Source organism: Phragmites australis, chromosome 7, assembly GCF_958298935.1.
Source record: "Phragmites australis chromosome 7, lpPhrAust1.1, whole genome shotgun sequence".
NCBI lineage: Eukaryota > Viridiplantae > Streptophyta > Magnoliopsida > Poales > Poaceae > Phragmites > Phragmites australis.
The window spans coordinates 37967791-37988313 of record NC_084927.1 but is presented as its reverse complement, the minus strand read 5'-3'; the positions used below and the strand labels follow the sequence as shown (position 1 = coordinate 37988313).

The following is a 20523-nucleotide window of genomic DNA, read 5'->3' as shown; positions in this document are numbered from 1 at the left end:
GAAGTTGTGACCGTTTGATAGACAGGGCAAAAAATGAACTAAAATACCCTGATAGTAGATAGAAGTGTATTATCGATTATGAGTATTTTAGGAAAAAAAACTTAAGAGGAAAGACACCTCTCTAAGTCTATAAATAGAGGGGTATTACTATACAGAGAGGGGAAGCCAGCTATTTGAGTGACTAGATATAGGTGTTAGAGAAGATAAGAGGGTAGTCTTAGCCTTTGTAATAGGTTAGAGTTTTTTTTGAGAAATCTCTATCTCCTTCTAGTATCCTGCTTTTGATTGCGCTTTATATTAGATGAAGATTTTTCGCTATATATTTATGTTGCGTTTTGTTATAATTCTCTTTTAGAGTTGCGTTAGATGATTAAATAGAAGAAGTTTATATATATTACAAGACATTTGTAAGACGACCAAATAGAAAAATAACATATATTTTATAAAAAAAATTATTAAAACATCTATTCACTCTTTCTAATAATCACTCTCGATCCCAAGCTAGGGGTAGAAGCTAGAAAACGGTTCTGTACATGCTGATCTCCTAAGCTCATCCTCTGTCTAGTGGTCTTTTGTACTCGCTGGCTGGGCCAGCCAGGGGGCACCAGCCGGGGCGCCTGACAGCCTACAAGACATCCTAGTTTAGTTTGGGCTTCACTAACCACTTGTGCGGTCCAGGCACATACTGCGTTTCCTCTCTCAAGACACACAGGACAGGAGGAGAGGATTTGATTTTGTTTTCCATCTCTTTTGCTTTTGCTTGTGCGTACAAGCCAATTCCGGCTCGAAGCAGTGCCGTGCAATCATCATCTCTAAAGTTTTCCTTCCTTATCAACAAACCATTTGAAATTGGATTGGATTTCGCAGGAATTTAATGTAAAAACGAATCAAGATTCTTGTGAAATTTGAAGTGTAAACAACAGACTCATACCATGGTGTAGGGTTGTCCGTTTGGCGCCACCAAACAAACACCAACACGTTGCATTGGAATGAGTCCACGACACGTGGGTCCACCAACCTTTTTCCTTTCCTTTCTATTTTCTACTTTTTTTTATCGAAAATAAATTTTATAGAACTCAATAAAAAAAATACTCTTATATAATTCTGATTTATATCGTACATCCTTGATCTACCAGCTAAAAATGATACGTAATACGTATCACGCTAAAAACGAAGTCTTTTAAAGGAGCAGGACTATAGAATTTGTTTCCTCTTCCCCTCCCCACCCATCTCCATCTCCATCGCCGTCACGGCCTCCGCCCTGCCGTCAGCCTCTCTTCGCTGCCCGGATCGCCCATCGCCGCCGCCGGTAAGCCAACCCCTCTCCCTCTCTTCTCGTGGGCCTATGCTTAGTCGCCCACCGTGTCCTGCCCCAACTCCCTTCTGCACAGCTGTAAACTCATTGTGGAACCTGGATGAATTGCTTCGATTTTCTTCTGTCTGCTAATCTAGTCGAGCACGGCGCTCCCCCCCCCCCCCGGGTTGCTTGTAATCTCTATTGCCCCCCCCCCCCCCAATTGTAAGCTGTGCTGCTGGTAAGGTGTAGATTATTCCTTGGTTTGCGAGCTTGCCATGACCCGACCTTCTCAGAATGATGCGTGCCCTGCGCCCTGTGTGCTTTTCGTATTAACTCTGTCCAAATGACCAAATTCAGTGTGAAAGGCTACAATTTTCGGACCTGATTGGTTGCTTTGATAGGTTATTGTTGATGCCTTACGCACACATGCGGCGCTAGGTGATGACGAGCTTGCCTGAGAGGGATTCAGCACCGCCATCCGATACTTCGTGCAAGGGGGACTCTGTAGCTGCTGTTGCCTCTTCCTCTAGCTCGGATCAGAAAGAAGATAGCAGCTCCAAACAGTCGAAGACCTCGATCCTATCCAGCGTCTTCACGCCCCCATTCGGCATCTTTGAGGGGCAGCAGGACTCATTGCCGACGTGCGACAAGAAGTTGCCAAAGTCCTCCTCGGGATCCTATGGTTGGTCGAGGATTTTGAGGAGAATCGTGGGCAGCAGCGCGATGTGGCGTCTTCTGGGGTGCAACAAGGTTCTGACCTCCAGTGATGTGTGGTTCCTTGGCAAATGCTACAAGGTGTCACCTGAGGAGTCATCCAGCGACTCGGATTCTGACAGTGGGCATGGCGCGCTTTTAGAAGATTTTTCCTCGAGGATATGGATCACTTACCGAAAAGGTTGGGTTTTGCTGAACCATATGTGTGATAAAAACTGATCTCCCTTGCACAGGTGGTGACTGGTGAGGCATTGACATGATTTTGTTTGTTCCAGGCTTTGACGCTATATCTGATTCCAAGTTAACTAGTGATGTGAACTGGGGCTGCATGGTTAGAAGCAGTCAGATGCTGGTTGCTCAGGTAGACTTTATTTATTTGAAATTGTCGCTTTATTTACCACTGCAGTTGTAAGTTGTAATTTTTGCACTAATTTTGGACTAATATTGCCTTTTGGACTAATTTTTGCAGGCGCTCATTTTTCACCATCTTGGAAGGTCTTGGAGAAAGCCCTCAGAGAAGGTGAGATACATGATTTGACTATTCTTATCAGTTAGAGGCTTCCCTGTACAAAGAACGATGAGCAATTTCTGTTCAGTTATAGTAGGTGATGGAGCTCTTTTAATTCTTAATGTAGGGTTGCTTATAATGACCAAATGTTCATATGCAGCCATACAACCCAGAATATATAGGGGTCTTACACCTATTTGGTGATTCTGAAGCTTGTGCTTTCTCTATTCACAATTTACTTCAAGCTGGAAGGAGTTATGGTTTGGCTGCTGGATCATGGGTGGGTCCATATGCTATGTGCCGGACATGGCAGACCCTTATCCGCACAAATAGAGAGCAAGATGAAGTTGTAAGTGGGAAGGAAAATTTTCCTATGGCTCTTTATGTGGTTTCGGGTGATGAAGATGGTGAAAGAGGTGGAGCTCCAGTTGTTTGCATTGATGTTGCTGCTCAGCTTTGCTATGATTTCAACAAAGGACAATCAACATGGTCACCTATTCTTTTGTTAGTTCCGCTGGTTCTTGGCCTTGACAAAATTAATCCAAGGTAATCAGAAGTTACTAATTTCCATACTTTGGGGGCTTCATATCTGTGCTTGGTTATCTGAATTTAAGAATCATCCTAAGTTACTTTACCTACTACTGTGCTGCAAAACCTACATGGACAGTGAAGTGGCTTGGGACCTGTAGACCTATGCCACTCATTTTCTACGATTTTGTAAACACAACATATATTGTGATGTCATAATTCGAATTGGTGGGTAGTTTTACTGATGTTTACCTGAAAGAGCAAACCAATCTTAAATCCATGGCAGCCATCATTTAGACATGGTGATGAATAGAGATGCCCTTTAGTAGTTGATGTTTCTGTTGATGGATTGATATGCAATCTACCACTATCCTAACTATTACCTGGCATTGGACTTACTATCAGGTACATCCCATTACTAAAGGAGACGTTTACATTTCCTCAAAGCTTGGGCATTTTAGGTGGAAGACCTGGAACATCAACTTACATTGCTGGGGTACAGGATGATAGGGCGCTTTACCTAGATCCTCATGATGTCCAGATGGTAAAAGTGCATATTTATTTATATTTGTTTAGCATGTAGAAGCATCTGTTTTAGAAATGCTGTAGTTTTCCCCCTTGAGACTTCAGGTTGTATAAAATGCGAACACAACATGATATTTCAAACACGTGGATGCCATTAGATCTTTATCTAAAAATCACAGATATAACTGGCACCTTTCAAGTTTCAACTGAGTTTCATGCTCCCATTCAGAGACAATAGTGGCATGTCTATTATGCAGCCATTCATCAGCCAACAGCAATTGTTTTTTTTTTTTTCTACTGCACATTAGGTCAATGCATGTCCAAACTACACTCATTGGAAATTAGAGATGACATAACATTTTGCGCATTCTAAATTCTTATTTAACTTTGCAATCATCATGTGAAAAATCAGCGAACAATCAATGTTTTGGATTAAAAAAAACAAAGTTTTCATATGTCATCGGATAAGCTTTCCATAAATCTTACTTAGCAAGAGCCATGCTAAGCCTGTGAGCCTTTTTTGTGCATGCCCAGATGCAAGAGTCATTTGTATCCCTTACTAGCCTGAAGTGTCCAGTTTCGTGAGACTAATACTGTATGTCAGTGTATATATTTGTTATCCTTCTATTTCTGCACTCTCTTGTTTTCTTGGAGTGTCATTTGTTATTAATATCAAAGCTCATAGATGATGTAAAGCACTGGCTGGGAAGCAATATTTTTAGCTATAGTAGTCATAGTAATACTAGTCTGCTCTCTACTTGTCAGGCAGTTAACATTGCACCGGATAACTTGGAGGCAGACACCTTGTCATACCACTGCAGGTATGTGCCCTATTGTGAATGAAGTCTGGTGAATGGAACTTCATACTCTTTATCCTTTGCATCTCCAAGTGATGAAACCTTATTCATGTATCTGCAATTGGACAGCATTGTCCGAGATTTGGCTCTAGACCAGATAGATCCATCCTTGGCAATTGGTTTTTACTGCCGTGACAAAGGTGAACTGTTGTTTCTCAATGGCTCATTCGGTTATTGTTTGAGCCTACTCTAATCTTGATATTCTCTTTACAACTTTTGTGTAGATGACCTTGATGATTTCTGTTCTCGGGCCTCTGAGTTGGTAGAGAAGGCCAAAGGAGCTCCGCTCTTTACTGTCGTGCAGTCAATTCAATCATCGAAACAAATGTATAACCAGGATGACGGGTTGGGTAGTTCTGGCGGTAACATGGCCAACAACGATGACCTCGATGGCTCCGGCGAAACAGGAGAAGAGGAGTGGCAGATCCTTTAGACGAGAGGGAAAATTGATGACATTGAGTTGAAAACCTTACATCCAACGCATTGTCTGAATGCCCTCATTTGTGTGTGAATACAGGAGATTATTTGTGATTTCAGGGTGTCGTGGGATGCCAATGTCCCATAGGAGCTGTTCAAAACGTGACAGATGGGAATCCCTTTGTACCCATACATACCCTTGTGTTCATTACAACTAAATGTATTTATTCTCTATTATAATATGATTTCACAAGTCACAACGCCATGCTCGCTAGTGACTTTCCCCATACATCTGAATTCTGAACCTGCCAAATGTGTGTTGTGGGTTTAGGGTTGATTTGCAATGCAAAGAGCTCACCATTCAAAAGAACAAACCATTTGATGTGAAGCTTTTGTAGTCGGTAGTTTGTCTCAGAAGTGTTTGTGAAGAAAGGGACAAAGCTCGCAGGCAAGAACAAAAAGGGAACCCAACAAGTTCATGGACACGATAGAACGCAAACTAACCCGATGCCAAAGAAAAGCATCCACTTCAACCCAAGTGCAAAAGAACAGTCATCTTGCTCCCGCATCACGCAATAGCCAATAGCCTGACATGGTGTGTCCAGCTTTGCCTCTTTAAAAATGGCGAGCTGCAAGCCATTCTCTCGGCCTCACTCTACTGGTGATCGATATAGTAACTGGTAGCAACGAAGCTGAAGCTAGCCACGATGCTTGGCACCGTCTTGATCCTCCTCCCAATGCTGCTCTCGGTTTCTGTTATCAAAGGTACGCCATGTGACTTTGCTCTTCATGTGAATCCTCATGGCATGCGCTCATCCTGACACTACCTCGCGCAGGCACCGACGCCGGCGGCATCGGCGTCAACTATGGCACGCGGGCGGCGACCCTCCCGCCACCAGCCGACGTCGTGCAATTCCTGGCCCGCGACACGATCGTCGACCGCGTCAGGCTCTTTGACGCGGACCCGCTCCTGCTGCGGGCCTTCGCCGACACCGGCCTCGCCGTGGACGTGACCGTGCCGAACGGCGTCGTCCCACGCCTTGCGAGCCTCGCGTTCGCGCGGCGATGGGTGCGCGAAAACGTGGCGCCCTACGGGCGGGCCACCAACATCTCGCGGGTCCTCGTGGGCCACGAGGTGACCACAGAGGCCAACCGGACGCTGCTCCTCAGCCTCGTGCCGGCCATGCACAACATGCACAGAGCGCTGGCCGCCGTGTCTTTGAACCGCCAGATCAAGGTCTCCACCACGCACTCGCTCGGGGTCCTGGCCACGTCCGCGCCGCCATCGGCCGGCCGGTTCCGCGACGGCTACGACGCGGCTACCATTAAGCCGCTCCTAAGCTTCCTGCGCGCGACGGGCGCGCCGTTCATGGTGAACGCGTACCCGTTCTACGGGCTCACCAACGACACCCTCGACTTCGCGCTGTTCCGGGTGAATGTCGGCGCCATGGACGACGGCTCCGGTCTGGTGTACAGCAACATGCTGGACGCACAGCTCGACGCCGTGCACTCGGCGATAAGGCGGCTGGGCTTTGGGGACGTTGACATCGTTGTGGCCGAGACTGGGTGGCCGTCGGCCGGGGAGGACTGGGAGGTCGGCGTGGGTGCGGACCTCGCTCGGGACTACAACAAGAACGCCATCCGGCACCTTGGGTCCGGCGTGGGCACCCCGCTCATGCCGAACCGCACCTTTGAGGTGTCCATCTTCTCCCTCTTCGACGAGAACCTCAAACCCGGGCCGGTGTCCGAGAGGAACTTCGGCCTGTTCCGCGCGGACATGACGCCGGTCTACGACGTTGGCATCCTCATTGCTCCAGAGGTATCGCCATTGATTGTTTAATCCTCACTCATCACTGATCGCTGGCATGGATCAAATTATAATTACCGTTTGCATGCATGCAGACCGTTGCCCCGGTGAGTGCGAAGGTGGCACCGGCGTCGGGCCCGACTGCCCGGCGATGGTGCGTGCCGAAGCCGGCGGCGGACGAGATGGTGCTGCAGGAGAACATAGACTTCGTGTGCGGGCAAGAGGGCATCGACTGCAGCGCCATACGGCCGGGTGGCATCTGCTATGAGCCGGACACCGTGCAGGGCCACGCGGCGTACGCCATGAACCTTTATTTCCAATCCAATGGCCAGCACGCGTTCGACTGCGATTTTGTTCAAACGGGAGTTGTTACTACTACTGATCCCAGTAAGATTTTTTTATCTAAGCTTGCTAGAGTAGCATATTATATGATCTTCAAATGAAATACTTTGTGAAACTAGCTCTTGGCACATGCACGAGCAACTCTAGATATAGTGGGGCATCTTTACACGTGCCATTTGTTTCATGGCAGGTTATGGAGGCTGCAAATTCATCTGAACAAAGACCGATCACGTAAGAAGCTTCTTAAGCTTTGTCTTTACCGTGTATTGACTGATGCACTTGTTATAGCGGTAAATTTCTGCAAAAATATAAGAAAAGGTTCAGAATGTTCTGTTTGTCCATGTTAGTATAAACAAAGCTATATAAAGCCACATGAGCACTGCAGCAGATGAACCCAACACAATGGAAGCCATTTTTCTACATATGAGAGGAACATTAGATCAACTTAGCTGAATACGCAAGGCTCTCTTTTAGTAACAATGCACACAAAACAAAACAATTCTACAATATAATCAGACCCTTTTCTTCAGAACTAATAAATAAATGAAATCTACAAACACCGAAGCTATTATGTACGACAACAGGCTCGTCGTACTCACTTTCCCCAAATTGTTTTTGAGGTAGCACCAACATGTGCAGCAGAAGCAGTAGTGCCAGATGACATGAGCATTGTCGTTGTATGAAGGTAGAATCTCTCTCCTCTTCTTGATTTCTTGTCTTAATTTTTTCAAAGCTTCTTTAATGGCATGCACAAGTAAGCATATAGACATGACGTCAAATAGAATAATCCTATTTGCACGCGACGATCTTTTGTAAATTCTAAGTGAGCGGTTAGTCGATCTTATAAGACAGTTAATTTTGACGACGTTTTGAGTATCTCACGTTTGATGTGTTCCTTGTATGTCTTCAACGTATAGCCCGGACTTTTTTCCTCTAGGCTTCAACACAATATTTTTTAAGTCCTCACATGCAAATCATCATCCAAATATTTTGCCTCTGTACTATTGATTCATAAGAAACAATTGTCAATGCAAACTGCAAAATAGAGGGGAATTATAACGATAAACCGGCGTGCATGCTTGGACAAAATTACTACTTGTTGACAAGGAAAATTGAAAAAAAAAAGAAGTCACTTAAGGCATGAAACAATACTACCGAATCTTTCTGACATGCGATCGATTGTATCTGTATGCACCAACCAATCGTCGAGAGCATAATAAGAGGGGAAAAAACTATACATACTACCGACAATATCTAATTTCACAGTAACCTTGTTCTGCTCTATTGATTTTTGAAGAAAGGACACAGTGAGATCGTATATGTTCTCATTATTGGAAGCTTCGTTACGACGATCGAGATAGGGTCCGAATTCGTTCCAAATCTTTTAAACAGGGATACTACAATCTGCTTCGGCTAACTGTTGTAATCAGAAATACAAAGTGTAGTAGTATGTGATGCTGAAAATCCTGTTCTAAAATTTTTATGAAAAATTTTCCTCAATTTTTTTTACTTTTCGTCAAAAAATTTCTCGTGCAAACTTTTTTAGTTAAAATTTTCTCATATAAACTTTTTCAAGAATAGAAAAACACGGAAAGATGTTTTTAAAAAAAATAGAAAGAGCGGAGGCTGTCGGAGTGGTACGCATGTTCGCTTATTAGTGCGTGCTAAATAGCAGGACTCGTGTGATGCCGTGAGGGTCACATATCGCATTTCTTGCGAAAGATGATCCGATCGCCTGGCCAGGTTCGTTGGTCCTAAATCTATAAGATTAATGTTATTAGATTCACTATGAAATATAATTTTATATAAATCTCACGTATTTGATATGGTATATTTTCACAGGAATTGTAATTCGACGTGACATCATATATTTTGGATGAAAGAGTACATGAGAAGAGTACCGGAGCAACTTAATCAAGGACACAAAACAAAAACAGCATCACATTAGGCCGTTTTCTTCGCAGTTAATACAATAATAATGCAAGGCTCATCATAAATGCTTTTTCCAATAAAAAACTTTTTGGGTACGAGCAAATGTTGGGTGCAACGGGGCACGCCTATGAAAAATTGAGCAAATGATGCTATTCTTCAACGAAACGGTGTTTTTTTTTTCAAAAAAGAAAAAGAAAAATGGGAGTGCCCAAACCTCTGGTTGTTGCCCATGCTTGTTGATACGAATCCACGTTCTGTTCTGGCTACGAGCTATTTATCGTATGATTGGCTGTAAGTATAAGTTTAATGGATTATATACGAAATATGAGGAAGACAGACTGAGTAGTGTTATATTTTAAAGAATATTATTTAGTTGTTTATATTCATTTAGATAGACAGAACTGAGTTCTATATAGGTGATTAAGTGCGAGATCATACGAGCGGATGCAAAAATTAAGATTGTGATTGGTTACTCATATAAAAATGATTTTATGACACGGATAAATGAGCTCCCTTCTATTAATAACTACAGCTCCCAAGTCAAACTAGGGATGTACATTTGTATCTACTGGGCTAGATGAAAATAATATATAAGAATAATCAAATACGCATATTATGTATCCATCCGTACGACAGCCAATAACACTCTTACCATTTGGTCCTTATCTTTTTATTTTTCATTTTACTTTTACATCCTTCCTCTTCGTCCCCCACCCAGTTTAGTTTCCCAGTGGAAGTCTTCCACCCTCAACTCCCTCAGCCGCGCATCTAGGTCACCACCTCGTCGGCGTCGACCATGCCCGGGGACTGGCAGGAGCTTGGCCAGGCCGCGGCTATCGGCCTCCTCTTCGCCTTCCTGGTCGCCAAGCTCATCTCCACCGTGATCGCCTTCAAGGAGGACAACCTCCGCATCACGCGCTCTCCTCCCGCTTCCCCCACTGCCGCCTCCCCTTCCCCTGCGCGCCCGTCCACCCCAACCCCTGGGGACCCTCCACCTCCCTCCCGCGACGCCCACGGCGACGACTCCAGCCACGGCAGCGACAGCGACTGGGAGGGCGTGGAGAGCACGGAGCTCGACGAGGAGTTCAGCGCAGCCTCCGCCTTCGTCGCGGCCTCCGCCGCCTCCGGCACCAGCGTCCCCGAGGAGTCCCAGCTGCGGCTCTACGGCCTCTACAAGATTGCCACCGAGGGGCCCTGCACCGCGCCGCAGCCGTCCGCCCTCAAGCTCAAGGCCCGCTCCAAGTGGTACAGTTCATCCCTTGTATTGCCGAATTTTGAGATTTTAGTTCGGATTTCTTGTAAATTCTCCGTGTTGACTTGTTTCGCTAGAAATCTGGTTTGATGAACTTGAAATTGGTGGCGCGTAGGGAGTCAACTCTCATATGATAGTCCGACAGCATGCATAATTTAGTCCTACTCGTTATGGAAATGAGCCTGTTTCTGCACTGCTTATCCGTGCTACCAATGCCTGAGCATAAAATTACTTTGATTCAGTGTTGATGCTCTGTGTCTAGGAGTGTCTCCTGGTCATCATGCTGTGTAACTGTGCAGTGCTTAGATTTTTCATGTCGAAGATGTCCTTCGGTGCTTTGTATTTCTTTCAAATATTAGCACTTGAACTCATATATATATATATATATATATATATATATATATATATATATATTATTTGCAGCTAACTTATATTAGCAGCACACTACTCTTGTTGGCTTTTGCTCTCTGTCTGCGCTTGTCCATCAGTGAAAGTCACTCCGGTTTACCAGGTGTCCTTATTGGTTGAGCCCTGTTGTTATGGATGCTACCGATTGAGCTTGTTTCTGCTCTGTTTATTTGTGCCAGTGTTGCCTATTTTTGGGTCCTTGTGTCGAGTTTCTTGTACATTTGTTGCTTATGTTTAGCTAGACTTTTGATTCAATATTTGTGCTCTGTCCTAGAGCGTAACCGGTCAATATGCTGCATAGCTATGCAGTGCTTAGATTTTGGTTTTGGAGATGCCCTTTGGTGTTTTGTCCAAGAGTGTGACCGGTCATCATGCTGCATAGCTGTGCGGTGCTTAAATTTCAGTATATGTAGTGGCATGAGTGCATGAGTGGGACAAGTTTTGGAAAGTCAGTGGCATTAGCTGAATTAGTCAAGAAACAGTAGCACAGAAAAACTGTATTTGGAGTAGTAGCGTAGAACAAAAATTTTCATTTCCAAATATTAGCACTTGAACCCAGCTTTCTACTGTTTGCAGCTAACTTATTTTAGTAGCATGGTACTCTTGTTGGTGTTTGCCCTCTGCTCGTGCTTGTTGATTTGGAATAGTCAATTCAGTCGAACATTTGTCCTTGTGTGACCTGAACATGCCAGGAATGCTTGGCATAAGTTGGGTGCTATGCCTACAGAGGAAGCTATGCAGGAGTACATCACAATTGTTAACGAACTATTCCCTAACTGGGCTGGAGGTTCAAGCACAGTAAGTTCTGTATGTCCTTATTGACCACACGTTTGATACAATTTGTACAGGAATTCTCATCACTGTGTTGGCTTTTTTATGACATAATTTCAGAAAAGGAAAGATGAAGATCACATAACTTCTGCTTCAGGTTCGAAGGGACCGATGGGACCTATATTTAGCAGTTTAATGTACGAGGAGGATCAAGGAAATGAATCGTAAGTGCTATTTACCTCATGGATGCCTTCTGCAGTTGTACCTTTGTTGTTATGTGTTAATTTTACCTTGGTGATGTGGACTCAATTTCACTTTCTTTTGTTGACTGATAAATCATACAAGTAAAATGACATGTTCATTGTTTCGTACATAGCTAATTGTCTACACTGTCCAGCCACCAAATACTTTACTGGTGAAGTTGCGACTACTGTTTCTAAAACTAGAACAAACTTAATTTTATATGCAGAGAACTTGGTGACATCCATGTTTCAGCAAGGGAAGGAGCAACTGATGACATAGTAAAGCATCTGGCTGCTGGTGTGGAAGTCAACATGAGAGGTTTGTGTTTGTAAACAATGAACTATCTAATGCTTATGTCCCCTTTATAAGCATAATATATTCAAACATAGTTTGGTATATGATGGCTTCAGATAGTGAAGGCAGAACTCCAATGCATTGGGCTGTTGACCGTGGCCATCTAAATGCTGTTGAAATTCTTGCAAATTCAAATGCAGATCTGAATGCTCAGGTAATTTGGAATCATTTGTGTACTTATTGCATTCTAGAATTCATGGCTGATACATTCGACTAGTAATGGTAGAGGAATAGGAGCTAGCCATATAGCTAGATTAAGTGCTTTCGGTTGGTTTGCATTCTAAACTACTCTAGATGGCAAAAATATTGGCTATGTTCATTCCGATCCTGGATTGCTGTTGATAGATCAGCCTGATTTGGCATCATAGAGCTGTGAAGTGCAGCCACGACCTCTTTTGAGGCATTAAGTGTATGAGCCTAATGAACTGAACTGAACTTCTGTATGTTCCATGTTCAGGACAATGAAGGACAAACGGCACTTCACTATGCTGTCCTTTGTGAAAGAGAAGACATTGCTGAATTGCTTGTCAAGCATCACGCTGATCTTCAGATCAAGGATGAGGACGGGAGCACAGCACGGGACTTATGCCCTTCGAACTGGTCTTTTATGAACAAGTCAAACTGACAACACAGATGGACCAGACATTTGTTGACGTCTACTGCCAAGAAACACGGTGCCCTATAATAGCTGTATCCTAAGTTTCTAGCTTGAGAAATCGGATGAGTTGTTTTATCGACCTCATCTAATTGGTTGCCAAAACTCCAAAATTGTATTGCAGTGTTAGTGCCGGGAGATACTTGTATCGCTTTACACAGAAGAATTGTACTAGTGGATTTGTGCTAAATACCAATGGTCTGCTAGTGAAAGAAATCGCATGTCATACACAGTACATTAGGTTTGTTGCACTCATGTACGTATTGAACATGCAGCTTCAATTATATTGGTCATTTACTGTTTGGAAGGCGCCAGAGCGAGAGCTTTTTAAAAAAATGAAATTATTTTATTAGAAAATTATAAAATAATATCCAAAATCTGATATTTGCAGAAATGGTTATCTGGTGGCACACGGAGTCATGACTAGCGACATGTGGTGTGTGCCGACAGCTCTTGTGTTTTATAGATGATATTTAAAGAAAAATTTATAATTTTTTTATATGATTTTGGATGGAGATAATCTTTATATAAAAATTATATCTATTGATGATATTTACAACTTTGTAATTGAATATTTTTTTCATTTGAATCCGTTTAGATATAAAAAAGTAGCTAGAAATTTTAGATCTAACATGTTAGCATGCAGAGTGCTGATATGTATCTATTTTTTAAAATATCAGATTTTTAATATTATTTTTATAATTTTTTAATAAAATAAAATTATTAAAAAAAGTTCACAGAGCGAAATGCAGTAATCAGTAGTCGACCACTGCACTGAATATGATAAAAGCAAAACGAAACGCAAATTAGACAATTTCTATGACTGGAGTCTGAACATCAGATAGTACATAGTTCAAGGTCTAGTGGTGCTAAGGCAAGAACAAAAACCAAAGCCTAATGCTCGTCATGGCCGGACCTCGGTGCCATCCTCGCCACTAGACCTCCTGTAAGCTGCCGAGAAGACTGGCTTGGAGGTGGATGCTCGTGCAGACCTCGTCTCGTGAAAGAAAGGAAGTAAATTTTATTAGATTTTGTTCAGAAGGATTCTCATAAAATTTTATTTATATTATTTATCATACGATCTAATTATTAGATTGAAGAGAAAAGAGTAGATATGTATCATGACAGAAGAGAAGATCTTTCATACTATATGATTCTATATAATTTGCTTCCCCCTCTGAGACGGTGACACAGTGGAAGTTGGTGCCTCGATGGTGCATTTGTTGTGCCAGTGACCTTTCCCATGGTGGGTCTAGCAATTTAACAATAAGTGTATATAGTTAAAAAAAAATATTTGATAACCAAACTATGTTGCATATTAGACCATAAGAAACTAATTAGGTTTTAAGACGTTGAAGTGCAGCAGTAAGAAAATATCTATAAAAATATAAATGATCTATTAAGTAAAAATATAATATATAATTCTAAAATTTTAACAACTACTAATATTTACATCTATATAAATATTATGTAACCGGTGCCCTAACTTGAGCCCGCCATGGTCCTTATCTGGTCCTAGTCCCAGTCCCAGACGCCAGTTGCGGATAAGAAACAACTATTCCAATTTAGCAAAGGCCGAAAGGAAAGGATTCCTTTTTTATTCCGCAGAAACATTTGCTCTTAACGTGCTCTGTTGCCATGTAAAAGCAAATTCTATAAGATCTAATTCTACAAAAGACTCTCTTCCCTGTGATGATACATAGTCACTTATTCTCTTTCCTTTTCAGTCCTATCATTAAATCATAAGATAAATAATATAGATAAAATTTTATAAGTATCTTTCTGAACATGATACTGTAGAATTTGTTTCCGTAACCACAAGCTCTTAACATGCTCCTTCCTGTGTTCCTGTAACGTACTCGTCGAACCCCTGCATCCAATGGAGTGATTCCTGATTTGGTCCATCCGTTTGCCTCGAATAGGGGGTGGACTGAAATCTTACCAGTAATTCTCAGCCAAGCTTGGAGCTGGCCGTCGTCGCGTCGACGGCGAGCTTCGTCTTCAATCCCAACGGCTGGTCATCTGATCTCAGATGTCGATCGTGCCACCAGATGAGGTCAAAACATTTAGACAGGGTAATTACTCACTCTAGTCATAAATACTTGTATCTTTTAATTTTTATAGCCTTCAACGTAGCATGTTAATCATTATTTTGTATTAAAATATAATTATAATATCTAATAAAAATGTAATATTATAAAAGTATTTTTAAAAATAAAATTACGCATGACAAAATAGATTTACACATGTGATTTATATATTTTTAAATTATTTAGAAAATATTGATGATTAAAATTTTAAAAATTTTAATTAATTTTTAATTAAAATGATAAGGATTTATAATTAAAAAAAAGAGTACCATACATCACTACCATTGACCGTGGTGAATGCGTTTTTTTACCATGTGAAGTAGTAGTAACATTTTCGCAAGAGCAGGAGTAGCAGACCAAAAAGTGGCCGCGCTCTCTCCTTTTTGCAGGAAAAGTCAAAACCTCCCGTCCTCACTCTCCTGCAGCTGCTGCTCACTGCCTCCGACCATACTACCCCACCACCCACAGATCGGTCTCGCTTGCTCCCACCACCGCGCCGAATCCAAATCGAATCGAGTAAGCGAGCAAGAAGCTTACATCGAGGCTACTAAAAGCCCACAGGAAAGGAGAGGAGGGGGAGCAGGCAGAATGGGAGGCCCCCTCGGCGCAATCATAGGCCGCTACCCTTCTGCGGCCGGCGGCGGCGGGGGCGACGACGAGCTGGGAGGCGGCGGCGGCGGCGACATTATACGGCACAACCGCAGGTGCCGCGATGTGGCCTTCCTCGTGCTCTTCGCGGGCTTCTGGGTCGCCATGATCGTCAACTCCAGCTTCGGATTCAACCAGGGCAACCCGCTCAGGTGAGGCCGCCGTTCCGCCCTGCTGAGATTCGGGCTCTCCCGGTTACTTCTCTGAGGATCCCTGCTGCTCGCGTTGCTTAATTTCGGTTTCGTTAGCTGGGTTTGGGTACACGGTGTGGTGAGATGCCTCAGCGAAGATCTTGACCAGGAATTTTTTTTCTTTTGCTGCTGGTCATTTTTCCTGTAATGTTTTAGCTTTTCTTGACTTCTTGAGGTACTAGTACTATTTTCTTTTCAAGAATGGTGCTATTCAAGTGTCAGAGGTTCAAAGAAAAAAAAAATGAACGAAAATAGTTGTGGGGAAAAGCTTGCTTCTGTTGCTACAATGGAACAACAAGCGATCTTCTCTTAGTGGTTGTTAAGGATTTACTGAATGGATCTTGCTTGCCATGGAATACAACCTGTAGCTCTCAGGTCTCAGCTATGCTATTATTTGTAATGCGTAGTGAATCTTTGTCTTGCTTCAGTATTCCAACCGGTTAGGTAAAGAGTGAGGCATCTTTTACTTTTCAGACGGAAGAATGAGCCTTTAGTGGTTATAATATATTTATGTGGTCGAAGGAATTTATGTGCTCTCATAAACTAAAAGCAGATGACACATTGTGGCCATATGCTCTCTTAGAAACCACAGCCCAGTGCTGATAAATAATCTTTTTTCAGGGATAAAATTCAGTGTTGTCGATGTTCTTGAGTATTCATGCAACTTGTACGTTGCTATCATTTTACTACTCAGCTGCTATTTTGATGAACCGCTACATCTTAGGTCCAGATGCAGAGTTTTATGGATCAGCTTGTTTTCTGTCTTTATTCATGGAACCAACTGTTGCTGATATCTATTTGGTTGCTGGAGCTCCCACGACATTGGTTAAGACTTAATTATGTTCTGCATGTTGATCAATTGAGCAAACATGACCTCATGTGCTTTAATCATGCAGGCTGACTTATGAACTGGATTACAAAGGGAACATTTGTGGCGACAAGCATGGTGACCCAAATCTGCATGAGCTTGACGTTAGATATTGGATGAACCCGAATCAGGTTTACCAAAGTGGACTCAAGGGCAGCAAGGTTAACCTGGCTGATGCCAAAGCCATCTGCCTGATGGAGTGCCCGATTCCAGCAGTTGATGCATTGAACTTTATTTGTGATTATCCAGAAGGGGACATAAACCTCTCTGTTGATGATTGGATCAACAGGGACTATGATTATTTTGAGTTCCTCACACCGGACATGAGAAATAGTTCTCTTCAGCTCCAGGGTCCATGCTATCCTGTCATATTTCCAACTGTAAACGGTAATATTCATTCTATAGCTATTTTGTGCTGCTTTTTTTTAAGCAAGGGAAAAACAGCATCTCTTGACGTATTTATTTAGTAAATTTATATGGCGATATAAGTGATTCAAAATCTTCTTCTGCAGTCTATTGGAGCTGCCAATTTATTGCCCGGGCATCAAATGTCTCTTTGAAGCATTGGCAGCAGATGGGTGGTGTCAGCATTGATGAAAACATTCTCATAGATAAAACAGTGCACAAGGCCATCAATTCTAGATCTTCTGTATTAAAGGTTTGTAAACTTCCTGGTAACATTTTTTTGCCCTCCTAGTCTTTTTTTTCCACAAGATTTCCTGGTTTATACTGACATTAAGTGACAAAGGGCTATTCCTGAATGTGGATTAAAGTATTAAACTACACTTACAATTCTTTTCCTTAAAAAGGGTTATTATTGCACTGATGATTATTGTGAAAGCGATTGGTACTCAGTAGCAGCTTTAGGCTGGGTCTTCACAAGATTGATAAATATTTCATTGTATTTAAAGAAATTCATGATGCAACCTAATCTATATAGCATTTGAGAGTCTTTAATTGCTTTATCTTCTGTCTGCAGAGATATGTTGCAGACATTGGGAAGTCCTGGCCTGTGTTAATCGTTTGTGGTGGAATCCTCCCCCTTTTCTTGTCAGTGATCTGGTTGCTTATGATTCGTTATTTCGTTGCTGCCATGACATGGATAACAGTGGTTCTCTTCAATGCCCTTGTTATATCTGTAACAATGTTTTGTTACATTAAAGGTATGATCCGCTACTCCAGGTCCTAATTACTAGGTATCTACGCACAAAGAAAGCTCCACATCATGTTATTTACATGTTATACATATCTGATTTATGTTTCACTACTTGTAATCGGCTGCATCACACATTCAGCTGGCTGGATAGGCAATGATCCCTTAACTGTTATCATTGGTGAAAGCGATCCATATGTTCACATAAGTGGGCGGGTAAGTGGTAACTATCTCCAATCAAATCAATCTTTTACAAGATATAGCTTCTGCTTGTTATCTGATAGCCCCATCTTCTTACCAGGAAATAAGCCACCTTCATACTGTTACAATTCTCATGACGGCAATAATGATCATTGCTTTCCTGTCCTCAATAGCTATTGTCCGCCGTATACTGATAGCAACACCTGTGTTAAAGGTAAGCACATGGTTGGGTACACAACAAGCAGTACATATTCATTCAATAGCCAGTAGTTTGTTACAAATGCATGGGGCATTGATGCCACCTCTATTGTGAATGTGATAGCTAATAGCTACTAAACACTAACCATGATACATGATTTCAGGTTGCTGCAAAGGTCATTGGTGAAGTTCAGGCACTAATAATTTTCCCAGTTGTGCCATATTTTATCCTTGCTATCTTTTATATGTTCTGGTTTTCTGCCACGCTCCATCTCTTCAGCTCTGGTCAAGTTCTCCGAAATGATTGCAATACAGATTGTTGTTCGTATGATCTAAAGCTGGGCAAAGTAAATTGTGACAACTGCTGTGGATACAGCATCCATTACACCCCACATATTAGCATTGCTATTCTTTTCCACTTATTTGGATGCTACTGGGCCACCCAATTTTTTCTGGCATGCTCTTCAACTGTGATAGCGGGATCAGTTGCTTCATACTACTGGGCACGTGGTGAAATATCTGTAAGCACTTCAAAGCCAGAAGTTAACTGTATGGACATATTTAAAAATTACTCCATGTTCAATTGTTTTCTTATAATATTTTCCCGCTTTGGCCCTTCCACTGACCATTCAAGCAATTTCAATGCAGCACGAGATACCATTTGCTACCGTAGTCTCTTCGCTGAAGCGGCTGTTGCGCTACAGCCTTGGATCTGTCGCTCTAGGTTCGCTTGTTGTATCTGCTGTTGAGTGGGTCCGGTTCATACTAGAATGCCTCCGCCGCAAGTTGAAGCTAGTTGATTCTGCTCGGGAAAGCTGCTTCGGGAAAATGACATCTTCCTCTTCTCAACGCTGCCTGGGTTGTATAGACTGGACCCTCAAGTCAGTAAATCGAAATGCCTATATAATGGTAAGTATAAAGATTTGCCACGCATACCAATTGTTCCCATCCTGAATTCAGCTACCAATTTGTCCTTTGCTCACTTTGTGGCGTGAACACACTGTACTCTGGTTACTGGGGACTGGTTCAATCCCCTCACAGCTTGATAGTTCTGAATGCAATTGCTGACAGATATAATTGATCAATAGCTCATACCTTGTTTGAAAGTAGTTGGCTAACCCATTTGATATCACCCTGTGCTAATGTCGCATTGTTTAAAAGTTTTGACTTTTGAGCAGCAGGGTCCTATACTCCTATTCAGCCTTGAGATTCTTGAATGTGAAAACATATGTTATCCATGTTGCATTATTCTTATATTAGACTGAAAAGGCTTATACCCTTCATTTTTTTTTGCTGCAGATTGCCATTACTGGGAAGGGTTTCTTCAAAGCTTCTGTAGTCGCAACTGGTTTAATAATGAACAATATATTGCGTATTGGAAAAGTCAATGTCATTGGAGATGTTATCCTCTTCCTGGGGAAACTGTGTGTGAGCCTATTCTGTGCGCTTTTTGCCTTTCTGATGTTAGACACTCACAAGTACAAATCTGCACACAACAAAATATCATCTCCACTTCTTCCTGTAGTGGTGAGCATTTTAACCATTTTTTTCATTTAAGCTCAGATTGTCTTGTAAAATTTTATTTCCATTGCTGAAACCTGAAGCTAACTGCATTCTGATGATACTCCAATACTGCAGGTCACATGGGCCCTTGGTTACATAGTTGCCAAGCTTTTCTTTGCAGTGGTTGAGATGTCGATCGACACCATTATCCTTTCATTCTGCCAGGATGCTGAAGAGCACCAGGGAAACGCGCAGTATGCGCCGCCTCTTCTCATAGAAACACTGGATGAACAGAGCGAGCTGCAAAGACTAACTCAGGGACCTTGACTTTTGTTTCCTCTTGGGTTTTTCTTCGCAGCACTAGAGCTAAAAACGGAAACTTAGTAGCAGCCTAATCATTGGTTTCCCCGTTCTCTTGGCTTGTGGAGAGGTTCACCACTTTGCTACTCTGCTTTCTTCTACAAGTACGAGTCTGACAGGTTCTCCTGGCCTAATTGGCAAGTGCGTGTTAGGCACCTTCTCTAATATATGTATTATTGCTGCTACAATGTTAGTGAAGAAGGTTGAAATCTATGATATGTGAGTTCGTCTATTCATCCTCTATGTTTCCTGATTTGCAAAGGGAATCTTGACAAGAGTAACGTCTTTTGTTCAGTACTCAACCCCATTGTCACAGTAAAGCAGTGAAAATGTGAAGGTAGGAAAAGCCTAATTATAGGTTAATAAGGTAACCGGCGAATGATGCCTCCAAAAAGAAAAGGAGAAGGATAACCAGTGAATGTCACAGTGCAATGAGGGCAAGCTGGGAATCAAGAAGGTTGTTGGTTTGTGGTCAGACGTGCTGTCTGTGACCGCACGAGCCCATTACAAGGTTCACTATCCTCGTATAACAATTACAATGCAACAACAGTAACAACATCTATACTTACAAACTGCAGAGATCGATCCTAGAGGGCTATCGTTGCAACGCAGACTCGCGGTTTCCTTCTCCCGGGTTGTTAAATGGCTGCGCAATGGAAGTGCGCCGCCGGAGTCCTCGACGGCGTCAGTAGCGGAGGCGG

General features: G+C 42.5%; 4 protein-coding genes across 4 annotated transcripts; all 4 read left to right on the top strand.

The window, feature by feature from the left end:
• Window positions 1–1180: 1180 nt before the first annotated feature.
• LOC133925278 (cysteine protease ATG4B-like) lies at window positions 1181–5135 on the top strand. The gene is made up of 9 exons (XM_062371188.1): window positions 1181–1309; window positions 1699–2192; window positions 2287–2372; window positions 2481–2531; window positions 2680–3065; window positions 3453–3591; window positions 4338–4393; window positions 4499–4569; window positions 4654–5135. Exons 2-9 carry the CDS (start codon window positions 1739–1741, stop codon window positions 4860–4862), a joined length of 1452 nt encoding a protein of 483 aa, XP_062227172.1. The 5' UTR covers window positions 1181–1309; window positions 1699–1738; the 3' UTR covers window positions 4863–5135.
• Window positions 5136–5295: 160 nt separating this feature from the next.
• On the top strand, window positions 5296–7507 carry LOC133925279 (glucan endo-1,3-beta-glucosidase-like). Its single transcript, XM_062371189.1, has 4 exons — window positions 5296–5611; window positions 5683–6665; window positions 6749–7040; window positions 7186–7507. Exons 1-4 carry the CDS (start codon window positions 5554–5556, stop codon window positions 7209–7211), a joined length of 1359 nt encoding a protein of 452 aa, XP_062227173.1. The 5' UTR covers window positions 5296–5553; the 3' UTR covers window positions 7212–7507.
• Window positions 7508–9607: 2100 nt separating this feature from the next.
• Window positions 9608–12912, top strand: LOC133925277 (acyl-CoA-binding domain-containing protein 4-like). The gene is made up of 6 exons (XM_062371187.1): window positions 9608–10172; window positions 11280–11385; window positions 11479–11582; window positions 11828–11919; window positions 12012–12109; window positions 12413–12912. The coding sequence occupies exons 1-6, from the start codon at window positions 9724–9726 to the stop codon at window positions 12578–12580; spliced, it is 1017 nt and encodes a 338-aa protein (XP_062227171.1). The 5' UTR covers window positions 9608–9723; the 3' UTR covers window positions 12581–12912.
• A 2184-nt stretch (window positions 12913–15096) lies between these two features.
• LOC133925276 (choline transporter protein 1-like) lies at window positions 15097–20058 on the top strand. The gene is made up of 10 exons (XM_062371186.1): window positions 15097–15500; window positions 16436–16794; window positions 16920–17065; window positions 17387–17570; window positions 17703–17776; window positions 17862–17975; window positions 18124–18480; window positions 18608–18868; window positions 19259–19486; window positions 19598–20058. The coding sequence occupies exons 1-10, from the start codon at window positions 15289–15291 to the stop codon at window positions 19787–19789; spliced, it is 2127 nt and encodes a 708-aa protein (XP_062227170.1). The 5' UTR covers window positions 15097–15288; the 3' UTR covers window positions 19790–20058.
• Window positions 20059–20523: the final 465 nt, after the last annotated feature.